Source organism: Equus quagga, chromosome 11 (genome assembly GCF_021613505.1).
Source record: "Equus quagga isolate Etosha38 chromosome 11, UCLA_HA_Equagga_1.0, whole genome shotgun sequence".
Lineage (NCBI taxonomy): Eukaryota > Metazoa > Chordata > Mammalia > Perissodactyla > Equidae > Equus > Equus quagga.
This window is the reverse complement of record NC_060277.1, coordinates 42097732-42124812: the sequence shown is the minus strand read 5'-3', so window position 1 is coordinate 42124812 and position 27081 is coordinate 42097732. Positions and strand designations below refer to the sequence as shown.

The following is a 27081-nucleotide window of genomic DNA, read 5'->3' as shown; positions in this document are numbered from 1 at the left end:
TTATGAGAAAATAGACCAGTATATTAAATTGAATAAAATGTATGCCGCTGGAAAAATTATCCTGGAGTATTTATCGATGGCATGGGTGTCGATCCTCATGCTCACGTAGCTGCTCCTCTGATTTTTCCTCTGCGGGGAGCTCCTCTCTGCAGCTAGGGTCAGCTGCACCATCATCCTGTCTGGCTTCTCTCCATTCTCAGGCATGTAGTTGCCCAGGTCATTCACCTCCCCATCGCTGTAGCTGCCATCCAGCATGACAGCACGCGGCTGCGGTAATCCACAGGTGCAGGGGAGCTGCAAACACAGCAAATACATGTTGGGATGGGAGCTCAGCTCCATCTCTCAGAAGCCGTTCAAAAGAGACTTCATTGTGGATAGTGTTGCCTTTTTCTAGTTTCTTTTGTTCCCTGTTAGGGGTGGGGTATGGGAAAATAATGGTAGTGGCACCGGAAACCTTCTAAAATGCAGGAATCCATCTTTGTTTGACTGACATCTACATATCAACTCTCAGGAAACATCATGTAATATCAGAGACCAACGAGAATGTTTGCTAATAACAAAATAGTAGAAAGAGAAATTAAGAGTGCAAACACATTTACAATTGCAACAAAAAGAAAAAAATATGGGGCCGGCTCTGTGGCCGAGTGGTTAAGTTCACGCGCTCTGCTGCGGCGGCCCAGGGTTCAGATCCTGGGCACGGACATGGCACTGCTTGTCAGGCCACGTTGAGGCGGCATCCCACATCCCACAACTAGAAGGACCTGCAACTAAGATATACAACTATGTACAAGGTGGTGGGGGGGGGGGGGTTGTGGAGATAAAACAGGGAAAAACAAAAAAGATTGGCAACAGTTGTTAGCCCAGGTGCCAATCTTTAAAAAAAAAAGAAAAGAAAAAAATGCCTAGAATTATTAAACTTAACCAAAGAGGTGAAAGATCTGTACACTGAAAACTATAAAACATTGTTGAGAGAAATTGAAGAAGACACAAAGAAATGGAAAGATATTCTGTGCTCTTGGATTGGAAGAATAAACATAGTTTAAATGTCCATACTTCCTAAAGCAATCTATAGATTCAATGCAATCCCTATCAAAGTTCCAACAACATTTGTTCATGGAAATAGAACAAAGAATCCTAAAATTTACATGGAACAACAATAGACCCCAAATAGCCAAAGGAATCCTGGGAAAAAAAGAACAAAGCTGGAGATATCACACTCCCTGATTTCAAAATATACTGCAAAGCTATAGTAACCAAACAGCATGGTACTGGCACAAAAACAGACACACAGACCAATGGAACAGAATCAAGAGCCCAGAAATAAACCCACACATCTGTGGACAGCTAATTTTTTTTTTTTAAGATTTTTTTTTTTTTCCTTTTTCTCCCCAAAGCCCCCCCGGTACATAGTTGTATATTCTTCATTGTGAGTCCTTCTAGTTGTGGCACGTGGGACGCTGCCTCAGCGTGGCCTGTTGAGCAGTGCCATGTCCGCACCCAGGAATCGAACCAACGAAACACTGGGCCACCTGCAGCAGAGCGCGGGAACTTAACCACTGGGCCACGGGGCCAGCCCCAAGACAGCTAATTTTTAACAAGGGAGCCAAGAACATACAACGGAGAAAGGAAAGTCTCCTCAATAAAAGGTGTTGGGAAAACTGGACAGCCACATGCCAAAGAATGAAAATAGACCATTATCTTACACCATATATAAAAATTAACTCAAAACAGATTAAAGACTTGAATGTAAGACCTAAAACCGTGAAACTTCTAGAAGAAAACATAGGCCACACGCTCTTGGACATCAATCTTAGCAGCATATTTTCAAGAACCATGTCTGACCGGGCAAGGGAAAAAAAAGGAAAATAAACAAATGGGACTACATCAAACTAAAAAGATTCTGCACAGCAAAGGAAACCATCAGCAAAACGAAAAGACAACCTAACAATTGGGAGAAGACATTTCAAACCATGTATCTGATAAGGGGTTAATATCTAAAATATATAAAGAACTCATACATCTCAACAACAAAAAATCTAATAACCCAATTAAAAAATGGGCAAAAGATCTGAGCAGACATTTTTCCAAAGAAGATATACAGATTGCCAACAGACACATGAAAAGATGCTCATCAACATCATTAACTATCAGGGAAATGCAAATCAAAACTACAATGAGATTATCACCTCACTCCCATCAGAATGGCTGTAATTAACAAGACTGGAACCAACAAGTTTTGGAGAGGAAGTGGAGAGAAGGGAACCCTCGTACACTGCTGGTGGGAGTGCAAACTGGTGCAGCCACTATGGAAAACAGTATGGAGATTCCTCAAAAAAAAATTAAGAATAACACTACCACGTGATCCAGCTATTCCACTGCTGGGTATTTATCCAAAGAACGTGAAAACACGAATGCATAAAGATATGTGCACCCCTGTGTTCATTGCAGCATTATTCACAATAGCGAGGACTTGGAAGCAACCTAGGTGCCCATCAAGGGACAAATGGATAAAGAAGATGTGGCATTTATACACAATGGAATACTACTCAGCTGTAAGAAACGACAAAATCCGGCCATTTGTAGCAGCATGGATGGACCTTGAGGGTATTATGCTAAGCAAAATAAGTCAGAGGGAGAAAGTCAAACACCGTATGATCTCACTCATAAGTGGAAGATAAAAACAATGACAAATGCGTAGAGAGAGAGATTGGATTGATCATCACCAAAGGAGAAGGGGGAGGGAGGAGAGCAAAAGGGGTGATTAGGCACACGTGTGTGGTGATGGATTGTAGTTAGTCTTTGGGTGGTGAACATGATGTAATCTACACAGAAATCGAAATACAATGATGTACACCTGAAAGTTATATAATGTTATAAACCAACGTTACTGCAATAAAAAAAAATTTTTAGTAATAAACACAACAGAAATGCTTCAGTACAAAAAAAAAAATGTTCATAATCGCCGTGTTCTCCATGAGATCTTAAACTGATATGAGCTCTGATAAAAATGTTTACAGCTAACATTATTACTTTGTGTGTGTGTGTGTGTGTGTGTGTGTGTGTGAAGGGGTGGGAATTTGAAAGATGTGGCATTATGAGGATAGTTTACTCCTAAATAGTTCAGGTTTTCTGGAGCAGATAATCATTGAACTGCAGACAGAAGGAAGAAAGGAAAGACAGGTGGGAGGGAAAAGTTCTGGGAAATGATGGGAGATATATGAGGTCACGTATGAAGGAAAATTTCCTAGAATGAAGGATGTGCTTTCCTGGAAGTTTCTTTTATTACACCTCTATGTTCATAAATAATTTGTTCCATGTTGAATTGTCATTTATAGCACTAAAACTGTGAACACCACCAAGATTAAAGGGACCCATGTCTTAGTTAACTTTGCTTAGCAGCTCTTGGTATGTAGTAGGTGCTAAATAAATGTTTGAATGGATGAAAAATGTAGCTCAGAGTAAATTTCACACTATTTTAACATATTATTTTGTTTGCTCTTCAGACTAACCCATGAAGGAGGTGGGGGGGGGGGGTGTCATTCCCACATTTTACAGAGGTCTGACCTGCCCAAGGGCCAGAGCCAGACTGCACTCCATCCCCCAGCAGACACTTCAGCTCATGGTAAAGTCACCTTCTCTCGCAGCTTCCGTTCCTTCCGCTCCTGCACCGTGGTCAGGTAGTTGACAGCCGCGTACTCCAGCACGGAGAGGAACACGAACACAAAGCTGACCCACAGGTAGATGTCCACGGCCTTGATGTAGGACACGCGGGGCATGGAGGCGTTCACGCCCGTGATGATGGTGGACATGGTCAGCACCGTGGTGATACCTGCACACACAGTGAGAAATGAGCACGTGCTTGTCTTTCTCTAAACACACTGTACAGCTTCATGCTCCCTTCCTCATGCCTCCTGCTCCTTCCGCCTAGCATGTCTCCACCCCGTCCCTCTGTCTTGTAAACACCTATTCATCTTCCAAGATTTGGCTGTTACGAAACTTCTCCTGTTCGTCCTCCCCTTCACTCACCCTGGCCCCCTTTGTATTCCTGCATATTCATCATGGCACCAGTATCACTTGTCCTTCTGCAGACAGCCCCAGACATCTTGGCAGTACAATATTTCCATTCAATTGTTTAAAACAAAGATTACATATATGAGCAGGTACATATGTTTCTTGTAACTACTTCTCCAAAAAGGAAAAAAAGTGCACAGGATTTATTTTAATCTTTGTGTCCTTGATGCTGGTGCAGAATCTTGTGGTCCTGGGCCTGTATTGTCAGCTGTGGGGGTGCCTGTGGCAGCCACCCCCACGCTGGACCTGGCTGTCCGTTCAGCAATGTCGACTTGAGGACTTAGGTCAATTTTACCAAGAATGATGTTAACCTCCTTTATGGGAGGCAGATTTTTAAAACTAGAATGTTTATTTATTTAGCATAGTAAGCGTTCAAGCCACAGAACAACTGTTAAAGAACAGGGCATCTGTCAGTGGAAATTTGCCCAGGATTTCAAATTAAGCTCAGAACATTTGCTTGGCAGACACCAAATCACAGGGAATTGGGGTCATCTTAAGGGCCAGCTCCAATCCAGTTTCACTACAACCTGGTGGGTCACCGTCTCCCTTGAAGCCCCTGAATCGTCCAAGCCACGGTGGTATGTGTGACTGAGTGGGTGCAATATTTACAGTGGGGAAGAGAGGTCATGGCAAATAGCTATTGATGGAATGTGTATAGTAGGGATTCTCAGACTTGAGTATGTATAAGAATATTGGGAGAGCTTATTCCAAATGCAGTTTCCTGGTCCTCTCAGAGATTCTGATTCTATACATGTAGACGGGACCCAGGATTCTTCATTTTTAACAATTTCCCCCAGAGATTCTGTCACAAAGATCCCTTGGGCTAGCTTCAGAGAAACTCTGTTATAGAATGTGATTTCCTTATGCAGGTGGGCACAGAAAGCACCCTCAGACCAGGACCGCCCCCCTCCCCCACCCCCCAATGCAGCTCTAACAAGGCTGAAGGTGGGCTGTTCACATGGGCGCCTGTGGGGACCTGGAAACAGCTTTGCAACATAGAATCTTAATAATGGCATTTTACCTGTGAACGAATAACTTCAAGTTTTTCCAAGTTATAATACCTTTAGGGGTTTAGGACCAATTTGAAATGAATGCCTTTGTCTGGAAGGAATTACTTGTATTTTCAGATGCCTGGAATGTGCCCTCGAGATGTTCCTTACCTAAGGGGACTCTGGCAGGCACTGCTCTGCGGTCGATCCAGAAGGACACCCAGGACAGCATGACCATCAAGGTAGCAGGAAAGTAAGTTTGGAGCAAGAAGAAGAAGATATGGCGACGCAACGTGAAGTTAATGTACAGACGGTTGTACCAGCCTGCGGGACATGGGAAGAAAAGAGCATGCACCATAGATGCTCAGCTCCTTCATAAAACACATTTTATTCTGGGAATCACAAATGCCTCAGACACTTCTCTGGAACCTTACCATATCTTTATAAAGTGGAAGTGAGAAAAACCATGGAATGCAGTGATCATATGATAACCCACTCCGCATGGGTGAGTCCATCTCAAGAAATCTTTGGCCCCTGTCCTATACATAAAGGGAACCCCTTGAGAAGGCCATTTAAGACTCGGGTTAGTCAAACCACGGGAGAGCACCCAGCAGCATCACCACCACTTGGTGGCTTGTTGGAAATGCAGACTCTGGGGGCCGGCCCCGTGGCTGAGCGGTTAAGTTTGCTTCAGCGGCCCAGGGTTTCGCTGGTTTGGATCCTGGGCGCAGACATGGCAGCACTCATCAGGCCATGCTGAGGCGGCGTCCTGCATACCACAGCTAGAAGGACCCACAGCTAAAAATATACAGCTATGTACTGGGGTGCTTTGGGGAGAAGAAGAAGAAAGAAAGAAAGAAAATAATATTGATAACAGATGTTAGGTCAGGTGCCAATCTTTAAAAAAAACAGAAATGCAGACTCTGAAGCTCTACCCCAAATCAACTGAATCAGAAGCTCCTTTAAACAATACTCCCCACAAGATTCATATGCACATTATTTAAAGTTTGAGAAGCACAGATTTAAACAATCCCTTCGGATTTCTTTGTGGAGGAAAATGTATTTTCAGTTAAAACACCAAGCTAACCACAACGTTGCATTTAGGAACAGAGTGAACCATCACAAGTCCAGTTATGCTTTAGCTCAGGCCTTTGTTCTTGACAAGGGAAAAATACACATGCAGGAGTTGAAAGGAATAGGAGAATGTTGGAAGGAAAAGGAAAAGGCAGAATAAGCTGGAGATGATGAGGATCGAAAATAAAACGGGGACTTGGCCATATTAACTTGGAGACTTGACATCTGGACTATTAGAATGCAAAGGTTGTGATTATGACGATAACAGTCCAGAAAGTGATCATGGAGGTGCTATAGATGGAATGGGTGTGTCCCTCCAAAAGTCCTGTGTTGAAACCTAATCCCCCATGTGTATTAGGAGGTGGGGCCTTTGGGAGGTGATTATGCCATGCGGGTAGAGCCCTCATGACTGAGATTCGTGCCCTTACAGAAAAGGCCCCAGAGAGCTCCCTTGCCCCTTCCACCACGTGAGAACACAGCGAGAAGACAGCCATCTATGAACTAGGAAGTGGGCCCTCACCAGATACCAAATCTGCCAGCACCTGGATCTCGGTCTTCCCAGCCTTCAGAACTGCGAGAAATAAATTTCTGTTGTTTAGAAGCCACCCAGTCTATGTTATTTAGCAGCTTGAGCAGGCCAAAAGAAGAGGGAGTATCAGAATGCTAGGATCAAAGGAATGTGAGTCCCCCAAAGAACCAAGACTCACGAGTGATGTATACAGAAGACAAGATGTGCTAGATTGCCATAATATGTTGGAAGTAAAACAATTGCCCTCTGTTATAGATTAGAAAGACCACGGTGTACTTAAAAGGTTGCACTTTCCTGTGCAACATGCAATATTTTAGCCATAAAAAATGCATATGGATTTGAGCAAAATCATCCTGAAAGGTGATCAGTCAAGAAAGAGGCAAGGGAGAGAGAGAGCGAACCTCAGCTGTTTAAGTAGTACAAGCAGGTGCCAAGAGGAAGACCACAGAGATGCCCTCAGGCAGCGGGAGGTGGCAACCCTGTCCAGAAGCTTGGTTCAAAAAGCAACATCACTGCCCACGGGAAGATGACCCATAGTTCCTGCACTGAGGTCATAAGAAGGGTCTGTGCAAGCTGTATAGCAAGAGGGGACTGCTGAAGAATGGAGCGCCCCCAGAGGAGCCGGCTGAAGCAGAGAATGCTAATGGAAAACAGCCGACCTGACATTGGATTGTTTCTCACCTGTAGACGAGGCTCTGGTAATCATGTCGAGGGTGAGAAGCCAGCTGCTAAACTAGTACTGTGATTGTCTCAAATAAACCTCCTCACATGGCTTATGTTTGAGTCCTTACTAATATTTTCTAGGTTATCACTTCTGATGCTTTGGCGGTATCAAAAAAACCTCCACCCAGCGCTCGTCACCCCTAGACCTGATTTAAGATTTCCATCTTTGGTTTCAAATGTAAGTGGCACAGGCTCTGCTCACTCGACAACCAATTCACACCTTTCCTAAAATAGATGTGACCCACCCCAGCGGGCCAGAGCCCCCCGACGCCCACCTGTGCTGCTGTAGAAAGCGAGTTTAGTGGTGGTGTGGAACTCTTGAATGAGGAACTGGGAGAGCGAGATCCGCTCATCTGTCTTTAAGGAGTCGTTGCCTTTTTTCCAGTACAGCATGAGGTCATCTTCTGTGTAGGCATCTGCAAAGACAGGAGACAGCAGCATCAGGCATGCAGCGGTGGGAAGACAGGCCTGTCTGTGGACGCTGCCCCCAATCTCCCACACACACTACTGGGATTGTAATAAGATAGCTGGAATAAACAAACCACAGTGGAAACAAAGCAAAACAAAATTCACAAAGACAAATCGAATTCTCCCCAGTCTTCCAGAAGTCATCAGAGCAAAGCTCTCAAGACTAAATGCTCATAATTTCTGCAAAAGGGCTCACCGTTTTGCCTGCCATTTATTAGGGTAAACCAAGCGAAATGGCCATTTTTGTAGATTAGAAATGGTTAAACAGCTGCAAAATTTTATATGGTTCAGCCTTCTAAATGGGAGTAATTTAACCCTTTCCTTTCTTCTTTCAAAGTGTACTGACACATCATTGATGGCAAATACCTTTAAACCACTCAGGTAATAAGGCTGCATTCCAGCAAGAAAGGACCCATAAAGGGCGGAGTAGAACAGGTCCCTCCTCTGTTGGCCTTCTGTTGCTCCTATCTAGGGTAAAATGAAAGTCATTCGCTGCGAGGATTGCTCCCTCTGGAGCTACCATCTCCCCACTCCCTCCCATTTTAGGTGCACACTGCTTCCTCCAGCTGAGCAAACCTACAGCGGCCTGGGCAGAGCTGAAGTAACACCTAACGGGTTGCTGGTCCCATCTGCTCCTGTGTGAACAGTTCTTTCTGGGGCTCCCTGATGCTCTATTCTATTCCTTTCTTTTATTCTATTTCGAACCCTTGACCTGTGTGATGGTCGGTTTCATGTGTGCACTTGGCTAGGCGATAGTACTCAGTTATTCAATCAAACACTAATCTAGCTGTTGCTGTGTAGACGTGACATCTACAACTAGTTCACTTTAAGTAGATCACTTTAAGTAAGATCCAGGATAATCTGAGTGGGCCAGATCCAATTGAAAGACCTTAAGATCAGACCTGATGTCTCCCCCAGGCAGAACTTCTGCCTGTGGACAGCGGAGTCAGCCCCTGCCCAGGAGTTCCCAGTCTGCCCTTCCTGATGGCCTGCCCTGCTGATGTTGGACTTGCCTCACCAACTCGGACGCTCTCATAAGCCAGTTCCTGGCACTAAATCTCTTACTATATATCTCCTATGGTTCTGCTTTTCTGGTGGCACCGTGACGGACACAACCTGCAAGAAGCTACATTCTGGGTGGAGCTGCCTGGGTGTGGTGGGGAAAACAAGGTTCTGGAGCCAACAAAGCTTAGTCCTTCTTAGTGCCATGTACTCAGGCAAGTTCCATCCCTTCTTTGTATAATGGAGATAACAACCTTCTCACAGGGATCTCATGAGGATTAAATGACAGAGCAGGTGCAAAGCCACTGTGCAGTGGTGGTCACTCCCTTGGTCTTGGGTTTTAGGACACTCTTTTCCCACATTCAGTCCCCATGGAGCTGTCCGTTTGGCCCCTGCTATGTGTGGGATCAACATTGCACTCCTCCACCCTGGATAGTTGGAGCCAGGGGACGCCTGACCCATCGCATAAGCCCAGACGGGCTTACAGAGGTGCCCTGAGCCAATGAGATTCCTCACTAGGACTTTGGCGCTGGCCAGCGGGCGCGTGCTGGTTCAGGAGGAGTGTATGAGCCAAAGTTATGGGGGAGTCCAGACTACGCCCATCAGAGGAAGCATTTTGGCAGAGATTAAAGAATGAAGCAGGTGCTTAGAGAGTTAGAGATAGAAGCAGCTGGTCCTTGATGCTGCCTCTGTCTTAGGTTTCCTGGAGCCTGGCCTGTAACTCTTCCAGGACTTCGTGTGTTAAGGTTCCTGAGGTCCCTCCACTGTGCCTGAGCATCTCAGCCACCTCCAGCGCTCACAGTCAATAGTCCCCCCAAGCAATTGTTGCCAAGCTTGTTTTTGCCAGGAAATCTTTTCTTCAACAGAAATGTTATTCCAAAGAGCAATGAAACAGATTAAAAATGGATGGACTGTGTGTGAGTGGTGGCCCAGGGACTCAGAAGGAGACCCAGATTTGCCGAGCCCTCTACTCCCAAGCAGTTTCCCTGAATCTCCAGCTTCCACAGAACGAAGTTGAAAACTATTGCCATAGAGCATTAAAAGGGGCTTATGGAAACAGAAGGTTCTAGTCCCAAATTTGTTCCTGATTTTAAAAATTACCCTAGACTTAGCTTCAACCTAAAAAGTCACTTTATGGGGCCGGCCCAGTGGCACAGTGCCACTTTGCACTTGCTCCACCTTGGTGGCTCAGGGTTCACAGGTTTGGATCCCAGGTGCCGACCTATGCACCACTCATCAAGCCATGCTGTGGTGGCATCCCACATACATAATAGAGGAAGATTGGCACAGATGTTAGCTCAGCAACAGTCTTCCTCAAGCAAGAAGAGGAAGATTGGCAACAGATGTTAGCTCAGGGCCAATCTTCCCCACCAAATAAATAAATAAAATAAAAAATAAATAAACAAAAAGTCACTTTAAAAGCATAGTCATGAATGAGGAGCACATCTGTTCCTGCTCCCGAGACTTAGCGGTGTTTAGAATCACATAGGAGCTGTGTGCTCATGTCCGGGCACAAGCCTACTCACAGCTTTCAATTTCAAGCGAGCACGTTTGTGTGTCCAGGGGAAATCGGCTGAAGTCCATGTTGCACATCGCAGTCACTGTCACCCTAGAAACAGACAAAATCCAAGCTTTCAGAGGCTGCAGAAGACAAGTGCAAAATGATAAAACAAGCAGAAAAGGTCTCTGCTTCCTTCCAATATAATGGCCTCCTTCTTGTAATTCATACTCAATATGTCAGGACTGGATAAGTAGCTAGTGAGTGATACCGTTGGGAGTCCTCTTAGTTTCATGTTTAACTCCAGGGTCAGTGTGAGGTGAACAGAATGTCTCCCCAACCCCTGCCACATTCAAGCATTTTAAAGAAGTAATGGTCTCAATTGATATAACAATGCGAAATAAAAACTCATACAATATGGCTTCTTAAAAGAAACCGTAGGAGCGTATATTGTGCTCCAGTTTTGGATAAATTCAAGTTCTTCTATTTTTATTGATATTATTGATATTCAGTGTTTGTGTACAATGTTTCAGAAATAATATTAATGAAGCACTTAGGCCAGTTGCCAAACTCAGCACTTTTCTCTTTTTACAACGTTGATATTTGTATATTGATAATGTCTACTAGTGGGTATGATACCGGCTCAACACAAAGTTGACATAAGGGAAGCCATATTGTAGAAAAGAAACCATGCTGTAACTTTGAATGACCTCTGATTAACTGACCCAGTTGGATATGCACCCTCCAGGGGATCCATCTGCTGTGTAGATTTTATGGCCCCTCCCAGCTGCAATAAGTCCATAACTTTGCTCTTTTGAGTTCCTTTGGAATGTGATGACCCCTGGGCAGAGAGTCTATGCTGATAGCCACATCAATGACAACTGAAAGATCTGGTGTGACGACTCTGGCTATTCATTATAATTAAATTGGAGATTAAATGTGTTTCTAGGGGTCGGCCCAGTGGCACAGTGGTTAAGTTCGCATGTTCCACTTCTCGGTGGCCTGGGGCTCGCCAGTTCGGATCCCGGGTGCATACATGGCACCGCTTGGCAAAAGCCATGCTGTAGTAGGCGTTCCACGTATAACGTAGAGGAAGATAGGCATGGATGGTTAGCTCAGGGCCAGTCTTCCTTAGCAAAAAGAGGAGGATTGGCAGTAGTTAGCTCAGGGCTAATCTTCCTCAAAAAAAAAAAATGTGTTTCTAAACTAATCTCTAAACTGTCTGCATCAGTGACTCAACATCTCCCTCTCAAGAGCAACGGTGGCAATACACGAGTGACACAGTTTCATTTGATGATCCCCCTACACCAACCCCATTCAGCAGGAAGTAGCCAGACAGACAACAACTCTGTTCCCATTACTGGCATGTGATCATGCTGGGTTACAACTGACAGCGGGGAGTTGTTGGTGCCACTAACATAAGCAGTAATCTTTACTATACATATTAAAGATCTTGTTCTTATTATCTTTAAACTAAATCAGGGTATAGGGTGTTGCTCCACTCTCTGATGCATATTCAGTAAAAGATTATCAGGAACTAAGACCAGATGTCTGCCCCACCCAGAGACCACTCCCTATATAACTGGCCTGTAGTCTTTGTTCTGTGAGATGGATCTTATGGACATTAGCCCATCTTCCAATTTGCTAGCTTATTGCATAATAAATGACCTTTCTCTCCTACCACCTTCCCTCTTGACTATTGGCTTGTCTTGCGACAAGTAGAAGAACCCCCTTTTTTTGGCGGTAACAGGCACAGGTGTTTTACTGGATAATTCCATGGAGATCATAGTAATAGAAAAACACTGACAGATCTTATCTTACAAACATGCAAGCACTTGCTGGCATCTAATGGTTTTGTTTCAGAGTTTACACAGGAAAATAGGCTTCTGCATCAAAGAATCAACAAATACAGATCACTAGTCATAGATGAAAGATCTCCCATCCAGTGGGGAATCTCATGGCAGAACATGATTAACAGTCATTGGCTGGTGTTGAACATACTATTTTTCCTTCAACCACAGAAAACTGGCCATGTGTAAGTTGTGGAAATTATCCGGATAATTCATGGCCAAAAAGAAAAAAATCGCTTTTAATTTAAATAGAAATTTCAAGGAAAAGAGCTTTCTTAAAACTGAATTATGCAAATATTTGCCTTATTTTCCCCATTCCATTTGACTGTGCAATGGCGGTGTTCTGGGAGGGACTCTGTGTCGTTAGCAGCTGGGGGTCTTATCTGCCCTGGAAATCCTGATAAACAGGGTGTGTGTGGGTGGGGGAGGAGGTCAGGCTGGCAGCTGACTTGACATCTATTGGGTGGGTGTCCATTTCTATGAGTACATCACCAGCAAGAAAGAAACTAGGAACTAAGTTTGGGGACACTTGGAGATAACTTTGGGAACATGAAATGTCAAATGCAGGAAGTTTTTGCTGTGGACCAAAAAATTGAATAGCTCTTCTCCTTGTATCAGTTGGTACAGGAACAGATGTTTCTAGAATCCTAGACATCATCAGACTGGTGTTTGCACCCTGTCAATACTATTACACTGTGACCGGCACATTGAACACCACAGTTTGTCGTGTAATCTGGCCCATGTTTATGTTTGTTCCCCCAAGTCCCTTTAAAATGCTTCATTGGGAGGATCTTCCCTCGTCTTGAACAGAAAAACTTGGCAGGTCCTATGATTTTTCTCCCTACTGTCATGTTATAGACAGTCAAAACCCTCATAAGTAACAAAACATATCTCAATTCAGAAATTAAAATAATTTTGGTCTGAGATATTAATCAACACTTCAAACTTCATTTAAATTAAGACTTCTGCTCCCCCTCCCCAACTAAGGTACAGAGTTGGCATTTGAGTCCTCAGTTTCTGCCCGTCTCTGATTACCTCTTGCATGGTGGATGTGGGTGGGTGGGGGCGGTGAGGGGGGTTGGGCTGGGGCAGGACAGTTGTCTGGTAGGTGGCTTCACGCTCTCTGGTCTTGCCACGTGGGTGAAGCTGATGCTTTCTTTCCTGGGTTCTTCATAACCACTGCTGGGCATCTCCCTTCTCCAGCAGCAACTCCTCACCCCAGCTCTTGGTTACCCACCTCCATTCCACACACTCTTAACTATTCCCAACAATCCTGGGCATGCAGGCTGATCCCACCACAGCCAAAACTTCTCCTGGCTCTGCCCCTAGGCAGTTAGATAGCTCTTCTCTCAACCTCCAACTGCACAGTGTCCCCAAACTGTAGGCCCCAAAACACACATACCAAGCTCTCCAAATGGTGCCAGTGAAGGCCCACTTATGGCAGGCCCACAATTCCCTCCCAACAAAAATCTCACAAATCTTTTCTTCCCCCCACAATCATTGATTCTTTCATATCTTGAAGTGGTCTGGGAGTTTAAGAACCATGAAATTGGTTTTTCAACATTTCCTTCATAAAATCTACCTAGCGTGATGGAGCATCTCATTTGTGAATTTCACTTTTTATCGTAGGTTGGTGTCTAGGAAACTTCGATCTAACCATCCTGTTACCGTCGCTCCCTGCTCCTCAACCCACTGCATGACGTCCATCCCTCTATTTGCGTTCTAATCACTTGGTTCCGTGTCTGTCTCCTCAACTAGCCTGCAATCATTCCAAGGGCAGTGACCTTATATCATTCATCTTGATGTCCCCAGAGCTTAAGACAGGACCTGGCAGGGCTTTCATCTGCACAACTCTGGGGCCACTCAGAAAGCTCTTAATAAAAATTCATTCTGTTCAGTGAATCAATGAGCGTGGACGAGGTAGGAGGACGTATATTAGCATGTACTTAGGAATTAACCTGTTGTTGACAGGGTTGATGATACCCAGCTATTCCACGTTTTCCCCAAAATAAATCTCAGAGTGATAGTCCTCAGTAACCTAGGCCTCTTTTTTTTCTCTTAAATCAAACAAACCCGTGATTTTATTTGCAATGAAAAATAAAATCATGTTTTTAGGCACAAGGAGGCTCACTGATGACTTTGACTCTGAACACACAGGAGGTTTTCCGCTCTCTTGTTTCCTCTGTTCTGCCTCTTGTGGTCATATCCACTGGCTTCCTGGAGTAGACCTACTGGCTCCTGAGAACTGATTGCTGGATTTCCAGGAAGTTTGCAAACCGATTGTTAAACACAGTCATTATTAAAAATCAAATTACAGGGGCCAACCCCGTGGCCTAGTGGTTAAGTTTGGCACACTCTGCTTCGGTGGCCCATGTTCAGTTCCTGGGCGCAGACCTACAACACTCATTGGTGGGCATGCTGTGGTGGCCACCCACATACAAAATAGAGGAAGATTGGCATGGATGTTAGCTCAGGGCTAATCTTCCTCAGAAAAAAATAAAAATTAAAAAATTAAATTACAGTCATGCACCCCATAACAATGACAGACCACATATATCACGGTGGTCCCATGAGATCAGTACCATATAGGCTAGGTGTGTAGTAGGCTATACCATTTAGGTTTGCTTAAGAACACTCTATGATGTTCATACAACAATGAAATCCTCTAACAACGCATTTCTCAGAACACATCCTTTCTCTTAGGCAATGCAGGATTGTATATAAACTTAAAATTAAATTACATTAAGAACAAAAGTAATAAATGCTCAAAATTCATCACTTCCTAATTATTTCACCATTATCTGTACTCCTGAAGTTATTTACATCTATTATATTTATATGGTGGAAATACAGTCATGCACTGCCTAAGAAAGTTTCGATCAAAGATGGAATGCATATACAATGGTGGTCCCATAAGATTAGTATCATACAGCCTAGGTGTGTAGTAGGCTGTACCATCTAGGTTTGTGTAAGCACTGTAGGGGAGGGAGAAATTTTCCTCTACCCTTCTAGTTTCTTCTAGCTGGTCCAAGAATTAATTTGACATGAGACAGATTAACAGGAGAAAAATAAACAAATGCTTAGTAACATGTATACATGGAAGAAACCCAGGAAAACCAAGTAACTCACCACAATGGCTGAAGCTCTCAGCTTAAATACCGTCTCGGCTAAAGACAAAAGAAGATGTTGGGTGGGGGAGAGTCAGGGACGTCAAAGGGAAGGAAGGCAATTCACAGGTAGTGAAAAGGAGCAAATGTTTGGAAAACAGGTGTTTGTTTGGCCACACAGAGGGGAGCCAAGCAAACAGGCAAAAGCACTAGGTTCTCGCCTGTCTCCCACCTCATTCATGTTATGCTAAGGTGATAGCTCGCTTCCCAAGACAGCTTCTTTCATCTGAATTCTTTTAGGCCCTTAAGGGGAAGCTAATAAGAAAAACTTTTTGCGTGTTTTGTTTCTTAAAAACCATCAGCCTAAAATGATTCTCATGTTAAAGAGACACATTTTGGGGTGGCAGATTTTGTTCCCTTACAGAACAGTCTATGATGTTCGTACACTGATGAAATTGCCTAACGACGCAGTTCTCAGAACATAGTCCTGTTGTCAAGCAACACAGAAGTGCACCGAACAACGGTGCGCTGCCACATGTCTTCCCAGCTCCACTTCCAGCGACATCAGGTTGGTGGCTTAAAATCAGCCATGATTAGGAGTATTTACACTACAGAAATCATCAAATGCTACAAACCAGGGCTTGATTTACTGTTTTGTCTATTGCCTAGACTTATGGAGGCAGATTAAACCTAAAAGTGTGTTATGTCTACCGTCATTATATGCAAATAGTACAAAAAATTGAGGAAATAGTCTTCCAGTATTTGAAAGCCATTATCCAATTCAGCAAAGACATTGCTATGTCTTTGATGGATGAATGAAGTTCCTACCTAGTTCTTTGTTATTTCGCTTTTTTGTCTTATTAACGTAAACAAAAATATCAACCAACATTTATTAGCTCTGCACTCATTTGTCAATCATGTAAGCAAGCAAAGGCTTGCAAACATTTACTCATAGTCTGATTTTGTATAACTATTGTTGGCAATAGGATTATAAAACATAATGAGTTATATGTCAATTATATCTCAATAAAACTGGGAAAAATAATAGTGGGATTTTACAAGAAATAGAAAATCATGCTGAAGTTACATGTGTATGGAATTTATGATAAAAAGTATTGTATATTTTATTTGATTTGTAAGCCATGTACTCTATTTGCATCAGTAATGTTTATAATAAACTTATGTACCCCTACGCAGGCATAATTTTCCCCCAGACAACAAGTTGTTAAACATTTACTAGCACACCATGTTCAGGTACGTTACGGTCTAGCCTTCTGCATTCCTGGCCATGCTGTCGGATTGTGCTGTTTTGTTGGTGGTTTTTGAGACTTAAGATGCCTTGACAGCCTACCTCAGATGGGAGTACTCCCGGGAGAACCAACCCAACATGGCCTGGGGAAGAGATTGCACATCCTGACCCACCTGCGTGCCTCCATGAGAGGAGGCACTTCAAGCCAAGGAGAGGAAAACCCCACAACCCCACTCTGAGTCTTGTACCTAATTGCTTAGGTTCCAAGCCAAGGTGAGTAGTGAGGGATCATTATAAATATTCCTTTGGGGTATGGGGACAGAAATTCAGCTTCAACACCACCATCTCTGACTCTAAAGACACACTGTGCCACCATACCAGCACCCCTACTTGAACATCGGTGTGTGGATTCATCTTCGACAAAACAAAGTCTGTAAAACTGAAGTGAACCATGAGCACAGCACAGGAGGAGTCAGTCACAGCGAGTGGCTGAGTTCCCTCTCTGTGAAAGCCTGTAGCTCATCTCCACACGCCCTCCCAGGGGGAGGCGGGCCCCTCAAGTCTCTAAAGTGGGCGTGCAGTGAGAGCCACGCTGCGGTGCCTGTGTGGGGCCTGGAGAAGGAAACCTTCTCCAGGTCAGTGTGTAATAAGCAATTAGACATTTCTAAGGCATATGAGCTCGTGAGAAGAGACGATTTAATCCTTCATGTTTTAAAAGTGATGCTCAAAATACCAGTTAAAATTGTCAAGTAGCCCATAGTCCCCATAGTTTCTCAAGTAGGACCCTATGGTGAGAAGACAGAGAAAACACGTCTGTGGCTGGCCAGATGAAGTCAAAGAATCTTTTTTTAACCCAAGTTCTAAAATGGGAATCAGAGAGGTCGAGGGAGGCAAGTCTTTGAGAATACATTGTCTCTTTCTCTGACTCCTACTAGAGAAATAAAACTTTTAAAATTGAAATATAACCTACAGGATAGGGCATAAATAATCAATATCAGCATGAGAAATTTCCCCAGATGTATTTTCAAGACTGAGTAATTCTTTAAAAGTTCTTGCTCATGTGTCAAGTTAGTTTTCCTTTATGTTGAAAAGTTGGCAGCTCCTGAAAAGTTAGAAGCTTCAGCAAAATTGCTGCTGTGGAACCAAGGATATTCTCAATTGAGACAAACAATTTACCTTTCTTCCCAGGCTTCGGGCAAGAGAACTCTGAGGAAACAGGCCCAGCAGGGGCCGAGAAGGGCCTCACCTGAGGCTGTACAGCACCTTCCCGTCGGGCTGCACCCGCAGCATGACGTTGTCCGTGGTGGTGTCGTGGATGAAGGAGCGCTTGGAGTGCACAAAAAACATGTCGGGGACCCAAATCTTCTTCACCAGCCGTCCGTCAAATGTCATGCTGAGGTTGTTGGTGCTCGGGAAGGACAGCCTCTCGTCCTTCCAGTAGTGCCTCAGGTAGAGGGTCATCGTGAAGTCCTGGGGGCGGAGGACAGAGAGGGAAACCCCACACGCTGAACCCACTGGGTGACAGCAGGACATTCTGGACACGTGTGGAGCCATCACCTGGTTGGGAACGGAACTGAGCCAAGGGAGGTGTTGCTTCTAGTCCCTGAGGTTTGCTGAGGTAAGAGGAAGAGGACCCTGCAAGGGAGGAGCACAGCAGAGGCCTCCACAGAGAGGTGGCCCTGGGCCCCACCCTGGCCCCTGGCATTCGCCCCCGCACTGAGAAGGCTGCTACCGCCAGCACTTGTCACCCTCCGCCTGAGGGCTCCCCAGCGCGCGCGCACACACACACACACACACACACACACACACACACAGGGCAAGCCAGAAATGCCAGAGAGACAACGCCTCTGGAAGCAGCCCTCAACCAGAGTCAGGGTGGGGAGGGCTGGCGGCGGGTGGATGAGCCCCCCGGCTCCCTTGCCTCCCCACTGGGGTAACCCTGCAGCATGCTCTTCGCTGCCTCCTGGAGTACCCCAAAGGGACTGAGTGTCGTGTAGAACTGGTTTTGGTGGCATGACCCTTTAGCTTCCTTTCCTCCCTGTCCCACCTCCCACTTTCTTCTTGTGTTTCCTGGGATCATCTCCCAAATAAACTGCTTGTGCTGAAATGCTCGTCTCAGGTCTGCTTCCTGGGGACCCTAAACTAAGGGAAGCCCCTAAAAAGTACTGTAAATCAAGTTGTAGAATAGTCCATTTTTTATCTGAAGCCACTAACAGAAAAAAACCGGACACTTCTGCTTCTTCTGCATTTCCACAAGCAGACACTGAATCTTCAGCAGTAGGAAGTGTCTGGCTCCCTGTCAGCTGTCACCTTGGACCCTGCTGTTTATGTTTGAGAGCCTTCGTGCAGAGGACACATCCCAGCGGTCAGAGCCTGGTCGCTGGAGGGGGGAGACCAAGTTTGTCATCTGGCTCTGATTCATACCAATTGCATAGCTTTCGGCAAGGGTCCCAACCTCCCTGAGCCGTCTGTGAAAAGGGGATGGGCATTCCCACCGCCGGGGAGTTGTGAGGCCCAGTGAATTCGGGTGTGCAGCCCTCCTGGCCTGGCGCAGGCCCAGTGTGAATCCCCCTGGTCAGAGCAGCACTTACCATGTCGACCTCTGAGATGCTGTCCAAGCTCTCCACCTGCACGTCCACACCCACAGGAATGGCCGGGCCTGGGGACAGCGCATGGCAAGAGCATTGATTTCTTTTACTTGAACTTTTACCATGGGAGAGACAGGCACAAGGGACGTTTCCCCCGGAACCTCAGTGTCTTTTCATTTAAGGTTTGGGATTCCCACATGCCAAGCTGAAGTCAAACCAGAGATAACAGGGTGGAATCATGGGCTGGCTCCATGGAATATTCCAGCAAAGGTAAAGAAAAAAAAAATTGAGGGTCTGGGTCATCCAGGTGGTTCTGAAACAGTCAGGTTAAGATAGAGTGTTCCTCTTCGGCTACACAGGCTCATCTAAAGACACGATGAAGACCTAGGGCCGAGCTGGGTCTGATCTAAGGAGGTGCTCCTTAGCAGAGGTCACAGTTTATTTTTTATGTTTACCTCCTAATTTTGCACCTGGCATCTTGGGAGCCAGTGTCTCTGTCTGGCTGTGAGAAAGGCTTCGCTCGGCAGATAGGCACCCAGAACCAAAGTCGTATTCAGAGCGTTTTCCAGACCCACAGATCTGCATCTTTGCTGGGTGATGGAGTAGCTTCCGGGGGGATGTGACGCACCAGGGGGGGCCTTGAAAACATTAGATTCTTTGGGCATTTCTAGGCCATAAATAGTTAATATTCATAAAGAGAAAAAAGAGCACCAGAAAAGGAGTAAATGGCGGCCCTTTTCCTCTTTGCCTTCAGGCATTTGGGGCAGGCACGGAACACACTTGGACCATCAGGGAGTGAAAAGGTAGGTTTGGATCCAATAGCAGCAGATTATGGACTGCACAGAGACCCACTCCTAGAACCTGTTTATTCTTTGGGCAAGCATGACTGGAAGAAATAAAAGGCATAAGAATGATGTCTAAAATAAATATTTTTTTCCAGGAAAAAAACAATCCCATAAGGACAAAAACCCTATTTGACAGTAAGATGACTGAAATCCAGCAGCTACAGGCTAAGCTTCAAAGGGCTTTGGCATCCCTCTCTGAGAAATCATTATTTTCTCAAGCTATTTCCATTGAATTAAACACAGCAGACCACACTCTGCCCTCAGATATGAACCCAGAGTTCCGTCTGCCAGCTCCCAGAGGAGAAGAAATTTAGTCCAAGGTTGTTATTTCAGAGCGTTTGCAGGAGGCAGCTTGGGGCCGCAGCTGCCCCATCCTCCCCTCGCCCTTCCCACAGCCAGCTGCTGGCCTCACTGACTGTGAGCCCTCCTTGTCGGGAGCAGTGGCCCGAGGACGGCTCAGCTGGCCTAGCCTGGCCCCCGCCCAGCACGCCCCGCCTGTGTATGTGTTCAGCAGAGTGCGGGGCAGGGCTGGGCAGGGCAGATGCTGGGAGGATGGTGCCAGTTCAGTGTCTCATCCACCAAGCACAACTGGGGCCGACTTGATCAGGGGAGAGCAAAGCTGGGAGGGCCCTGGGCTTTATTTCTGCCTGCAGACAGACAGATGGACCCGAAGAAAGAAGACAATCCCCGAGAGTGCACGTCTCGTACCTCCAAAGCCAGGCCTCATGCTGAAATCGTGGTCATCTATCCTCAGAAGCTGCTCTGACTTTGTCAGTGGCGATTTGGTGATGTCAGGGCTTCGTTTCAGAATTGGGCTGCCGAGGAGGAAAAAACAGGTGGATCGCATATTCCAACTAAACCAGTTGAAAACTACTTGTGTTCAGACTTGATCTGGACAGGGTTGTTGGGATGTGTTATTTCTTCTTTTAAGATACTGGGTATCCATCCCCCTTTCTCCAGCATCCTGGATAAGTGAACTGACCCAGAAGGTCCAAGACTGCGCTTTAGAACTACCACTGAGGACCTTTAAAAACCATTTCTCTGAGGCCCCACCTACAGATTCGGATTTGGGTGGTCTGACAGTGAGGCCTGGAAATTGGTATTTTAAAGATCATTTTCCCAGATGATTTTAGTGTGTAACCAAGGCTGAGAACTGCTGATCCCAGCCTTATTAATAAGTCCAAACTCCCTCAGAGCTGCTCAGCCGTTCTGGGAGGGTTTGAGCTGGAGAGGAGGGCGGTGGGTGTGGCCTGAGCCTGGCGCCCTTGACTGCTGTTGGCCCATCCTGTGGAGTGAAGATGGACTCGCCCCTGGAAACGCCCACCCTCCTGGCTGCCTGCAAGGCAGCCTCTTGTGCTTCTGCTTCTGAATTGCACCTAGGGCCATTTTTATTTATCTTTACTTTTTCTAGATAGGTAATATATTTTCAAGGTTCAACAATTTTAAAAAAAGGAAAAGCAGTGAAAAGTTGGCCTCCCACCTTCGCCTCATCCACTCCAATCCCCAATCCACGGGTACCTCTCTTACTGGTTTCTGGTCTACGTAGAGTTTCTTGTAAGTCCAAGTAAATACGAGTGTATATTCTTAGTTCTCCTATTTTTTCCGGTTTTATTGACTATATAGCATTGTATTAGTTTAGAGGTGTACATTATGATGCTTTGATATATGTATATACTGTGAAATGATCACCACAATAAGTTTAGTTAACATCCTTCACCACACATAGTTACAAATTTTTCTCTGTGATGACAACTTTTAAGATCTACGCTCTTAGTAGCTTTCAAACATACAATACGATATTGTCAGCTACATTACATCCCCAGGACTCACTTATAAGTGGAAGTTTGTACTTTTTGACCCCTGCACCCATTTTACCCCTCCCCCACCACACATCTGGAACCACCAGTCTCTTCTCTTTTTCCATGTGTTTGGGTTTTTTTAGATTCCACATATAAGTGAGCTCATACAGGATTTGTCTTTCTCTGTCTGACTTATTTCACTTAGCATAATGCCCTCAAGGTTCATCCATGTTGTCATAGACAGTCTCATTTTTTCTATGCAAAATTAACATACAAACTCTTGAACTTTTTCTTTTTTCTTTATTTAAATATATCTTGGATTTTTTTACCATATCAAAGTATCCCAAGCCTCTTATTCTTTTTTACACTACACAGTGTTCCATCACATGGATGTACCATAATTCAAGTGACCAGTCCTATAACGATGGCCATTGAGTTGCTCCCAGTCTTTAGCTATTGTAAACAGTGCTGCAATGGACTTGAACAGTTCATGTACCCGTCAGCACCATCTCTAGAATCCACAGAAACAACTACCTACCTTCCCAGCTCCCCCTTATGCTAACACCAGCCATGTGTTCTCTCCAGGGTACCACACACACTTTCTTTCCCCTGGATGCAGTGGTTCCCAAACTTTGGCGTGCCTCAGCATCTCCTGGGGGGCTGATCAAACCTAGATTCCTCAACCTCCCTTTCCCCCTGAAGTTTCCGATTCAGTAGGTCTGAGCTGAGGGCCAAGAATTCGCATCTCTAACAAGTTCCCAGATGCTACTGATGCCACTGGTCTGGACACAGCACTTTGAGAACCACTGTCCTGACACCTTTTATCCTCAGTACGCACACTTCCCTCCCTTATCACCAGCTCAGTGTACCTTTAAGTCCTTTGCTATCATTTTTCCTGAAGAAACCCTTGGTCTTTGGGGGAGAAAACATGACTGGGAGACAGGAAGACAGGGCTCTGACCTCTACCGGGAAACTGTCTGCTGTGCCTTTGGGAATCTTGCTTCCCCGAGACTCAGTTTCCTCAACTCAGTTTCCTGATTGAAGGTAAAGCTCTGTGACCTGGCACAGGTGCCAGCAGTAAATGAGGTAATGTACGTGGACACACTGTTCAGCCTCTAAAGTGGTACACAAATGGAAAGAGCCATTTCGTTACTGAGCTGGCAAGGAAGTTTCCTTCTAAAGGAAGAAAATTACTGTGCTGGCAACAAAGGAAGCGGCCCAGAGAAAGAATTTGAACCCTGAATCAGCACCAAGCTGCGCCGCTTAGGATGTAAGTGAGGAAGAAGCCGGGGACTTTAAGAGGAGGAAAGATGGTCTGGTGGTGCCTGCATCCTCTGTCTCATCGAGCGGAGCTGGGAGCCCCCTGCATCTTCTCCTTCTCAGCTCCTCCTTTCTCTTGTCCCCAACCCTTTGCTTCCTGCTCCTTGGCCAGGGCTGGGGGCACTGGTGAAAATCACTACAGCTGAGTCGTGGGGAAGAGCCAGCTTTAGAATGGTGTGCATGCGCCTATAGCCATGCTTGCCTTGCTGGTGGACATCTTTGTGTACTTTTGGTCTGTCTTTGATACCTACTTTGAAAATTAAAAATGAAGATGTTCCAGCCGGCTCCATGGCCAAGTGGTTAAAGTTCTCATGCTCTGCTCGGTGGCCCGGGTTCATGGGTTCGGATCCTAGGCACAGACATACTCTACTCATCAGCCATCCTGTGGAGGCATCCCACACACAAAAAGCAAGAGGAAGATTGGCAGAGATGTTAGCTGAGGGACAATCTTCCTCAAACAAAAAGAAGAGGAGGAGTGGCAACAGATGTTAGCTCAGGGCAAATCTTCCTCACCAAAATAAAAAATTTTAAAACTGAAGATGTTCTAGAAACAGTCTATTTAACCAGCCCTGGTGGCCCAGTGGTTAAGATTCGGTGCTCTCACCACCCTGGCCCAGGTTCGTTTCTGGTCAGGGATCCCCACCACTCATCTGTCAGTTGTCAAACAGTGGTGGCTGCTTGTTGCTGTGATACTGAAAGCTATGCCACTGGTATTTCAAATACCAGCAGGGTCACCCGTGGTGGACAGGTTTCAGAGGAACTTCCAGATTAGACAGACCGGGAAGAAGGACCTGGCCACCCACTCCTGAAAAAATTGTCCAAGAAAACCCTATGAGTAGCAGTGGAGCATTGTCTGATACAGCGCCGGAAGGCAAGAGGATAGCTCAAAAAGATGGGCAGGGTTCTGCTCTGCTGTACACAGGGTCCTAGGAGTCAGAATCCGCTCCACAGCACTAACGATCCAGCTACTCAAATCAACAAAGCAACTCATCTGCCAGATTTGCTTCAAATCTAACCAGAATAAAATGCGAAAGAAAAATTATGAAATAAAAGAAAATCTGTGAAACTTCAATGCATTAATTTAGCCCTTTGATGAGCATTCTCCCATTACGCACAGAAGCAGGGATTGGAGGATTAATTACTTAGAAGGCCTGCTTTGAAGAGATCTGACCTAAAATATCGCCCCTACTAGTCGACCGAGGCCTGAAATTGGTGCCAGTCTTACCTTGGATCTACCGTGAAATTGTTGCTAGTGGAGTAATGCACTGCCAGGTAGACTGTATCACTTGGGCATCCCTGCCCTCTGGCTTATGGCTTCAGCCAAATGGGCCCTGGCAGGAGCTGAAAGAGCAGGTGTTTATCATCCTTCTCTCCCTGCTTCGATGCCAGGGACTAGCAATGCCTGCATTGCTCTGTGATTACGGATAATCCCAGTATCTTCAATCAGCCCCAATAACACGATTTTCCCTTCAACCCTATGGGTAGTCATGACTTCCTGTTCCGCCTAGTTTTAGGGGGCATCAGCATGCCTGGTTGGTTCCCTGAATCCTACCCTGCTCTGCAAGGAGGCCTTTTATTCAATTATTGGTTAAGCCCTTTTGAGTGCAATGCTATTTTCTACCAGGAACTTGACTGATGCACAGGGACACATCAGGACTGATGCATAGGGATTATGTCATCTGCAGCAAAGTGGAGTGGAGGCAGGTTTGAGCTCTGTAGGAGTGGGTCCCAGAAGTGCGGAAGAGCTAAGACTGGAGAGAGAGCTTCTCTTTGGGCTACAGGCCATCACAATCGATGGTCAGCAGGGGCAGTGTCTAGCCCTCGCTCCGCTGCTTGGAAGTGTACCTGCTCATTGGGGTGTACTTTTCTAACGCACAGAAAGACCCTGAATAGGCCAGCTGGGGCCCTGCCCACACCAGTCAGTCAGCCAGTCCTGGATGAGCCTGCCCTTCTAAATTTCTCCCCCCATCCCGGCCCCTCCATCCCCACTCCTGCTGCCTTACGTATCATCATTTCTCACAAGGGGGTCCCTAGGCTTCCTTGCCTCTGGTCTCACCCTTCTCCAATCCAACCATCACATCAACACCCTGGGATGAAAACCACAATCATGCCACTTCTCCTCAGAAACCCCTTCCCCTCAAAGTAAAATCGTAGAAGCTGGGCACATGAGGCCCCCAGTAAAGCTCCTCCCGGCCTCACCTCCCACTCTGTCCCCTACTTCTTGCAGCTGCCAATGACACCTCTATGCCTTTGCTCCAGCTGTCTCATCTGTGTAGAAGGTCCTTTCCACCATCCTTCACACCCCTTCCTACCCAGACAACACCTTGTACTCCCAGATCAAATATCAACCCCTCCTGGAAGAAGTCCTGGGCTTCCCTCCTTCCCTCTGAAGTCAATGCTTCTCTTCTTCACATGTCTTCATCAGAATGGGCACCATCCTATGCAGCAGCAGCTTTCTGACCATCTCTCTCACTTCACTGCTAGCTCTGTGAAGGAGCGACTCTATCTTGTACATCTCTGCACCCCCAGCTCCTAGCAACGTGCAGAGCTCAGATTTTACAAAAACATGTACAAAATACAGATGGAGAAGCACAAACCCAAGGGTGTATTCCCAAGAGTTGAATGGGCCCATAGGAAATGTGCCATAGATGCCAAGAGATGAGACTCAGGAAAGGTGCTCAAGACAAGCAGAGTTCTTTAAAGTTGTGCTCTGAGCCAGGAGAGTCAGTAGAAGGAAATATACTGGAGAACACGGGGCAATGTTAACAAACAGTTACAATAAGGCTGAGATTCTGCTAACAGAATACAATTTTACTTTGATATTCTCCATTAGAGAGAATGGCCTTCAAACTGGGAAGCGAAGAGTGAAAAGAATTAGTTGCTGCCCAGCATAGTGAAAATGATAGCATGAGATAATCTTACTTGTGTTTCTGAGCATTGACTGCACATTGGGCTCACCCAAGGAGGTTAAAAACTCACTGGCCACACCCCAGACCAAGGGTGGGACCCAGCTGTCAACAGCTTTCAGCCTTTCTCAGTCAATGTTGAGAATCTCTGTTTTCATTTTTTTAATGGAACTCAAACCTCCAGCCCCAGATGAATTATGGCTCAAGAAACTTAAGGATCTCACAGCAGAGAAAACTTGGACAATAGGAGTGAGGCCAGAAAACTGGAGATGGGAAAACGCTTCCTTGATATTCACAAAGAAGAAAAAAAAAGAGTATCGTGGAAACTGCTGAAGTTAAGCTCCAGGTTGATTCCTGGCATGTTCTAGAACTTTCATTACAAAGACAACTTAGGAACATTACCGCGTCCCATCATGTCAATAGCATTAAACGAGTGTTAGCTGAGGTGGAGCAAGACGTCCTCAACTGATCTCCTCTCCCTGGGTGGGGCCTCCAGGTTGGCAGATCAGGGGAGTGTGGCCAGGTGGTGCGCCCTGTGTAGCTTCCTCAAAGCAGAGACAAGCCCTAAGGGGCTCCTGGTGGATGAGGGTCTGCACAGGCATTTCCTATCTGTGCCCATCATAGAATGGCATAAGGGAGGCCCAGAATCTTTATGGGTTTACTGAGCTTTACAGTAGTCAAAGCACTTTGACACACACTTGTTCACACAATTCTTACAGTAACCCTGAGGCGACAGACATAGTTGACTCCACCCTCCAGAAGAAACAGACTTGAGGACGCCCAGTGACTTGTCCAAAGTCATGGAATGAGAAAGTGGTAATGCCCAGTCCCAAAGCCAGGCCTTCTTGCTATTTGGAGCCTGTCTTCCCACCACTGTGCCCTCTGGCTTAGGAGCTTTGGTGATGGATTCTTGGTGATGCCTGTAACTGCTCGTGCCCAAGCCAGAACTCCAGAGGAAATCCTCACGGACACACATCAGGGCCCCATCTTACCCTATGGGAACAGAAATTCAGGGCGTTGATGGCAAGCAGCGTAAGGGATTACGGAGTGGGTGCTGAGGTTG

The 27081-nt window shown here is 45.7% G+C and overlaps 1 protein-coding gene across 1 annotated transcript in view; it reads right to left on the bottom strand.

Moving 5' to 3' along the window:
* The window catches only part of GABRR1 (gamma-aminobutyric acid type A receptor subunit rho1), a 35244-nt gene continuing 8163 nt past the window's right edge, over nt 1-27081 (bottom strand). Inside the window, exons 2-9 of the mRNA XM_046677062.1 lie at nt 20702-20808; nt 19152-19219; nt 17807-18030; nt 10383-10465; nt 7662-7802; nt 5232-5384; nt 3633-3829; nt 1-294 (exon numbers count right to left, since the gene is read on the bottom strand). Coding sequence (XP_046533018.1) covers nt 1-294; nt 3633-3829; nt 5232-5384; nt 7662-7802; nt 10383-10465; nt 17807-18030; nt 19152-19219; nt 20702-20808 — 1267 coding nt within the window. The remainder of the gene's footprint in view (nt 295-3632; nt 3830-5231; nt 5385-7661; nt 7803-10382; nt 10466-17806; nt 18031-19151; nt 19220-20701; nt 20809-27081) is intronic.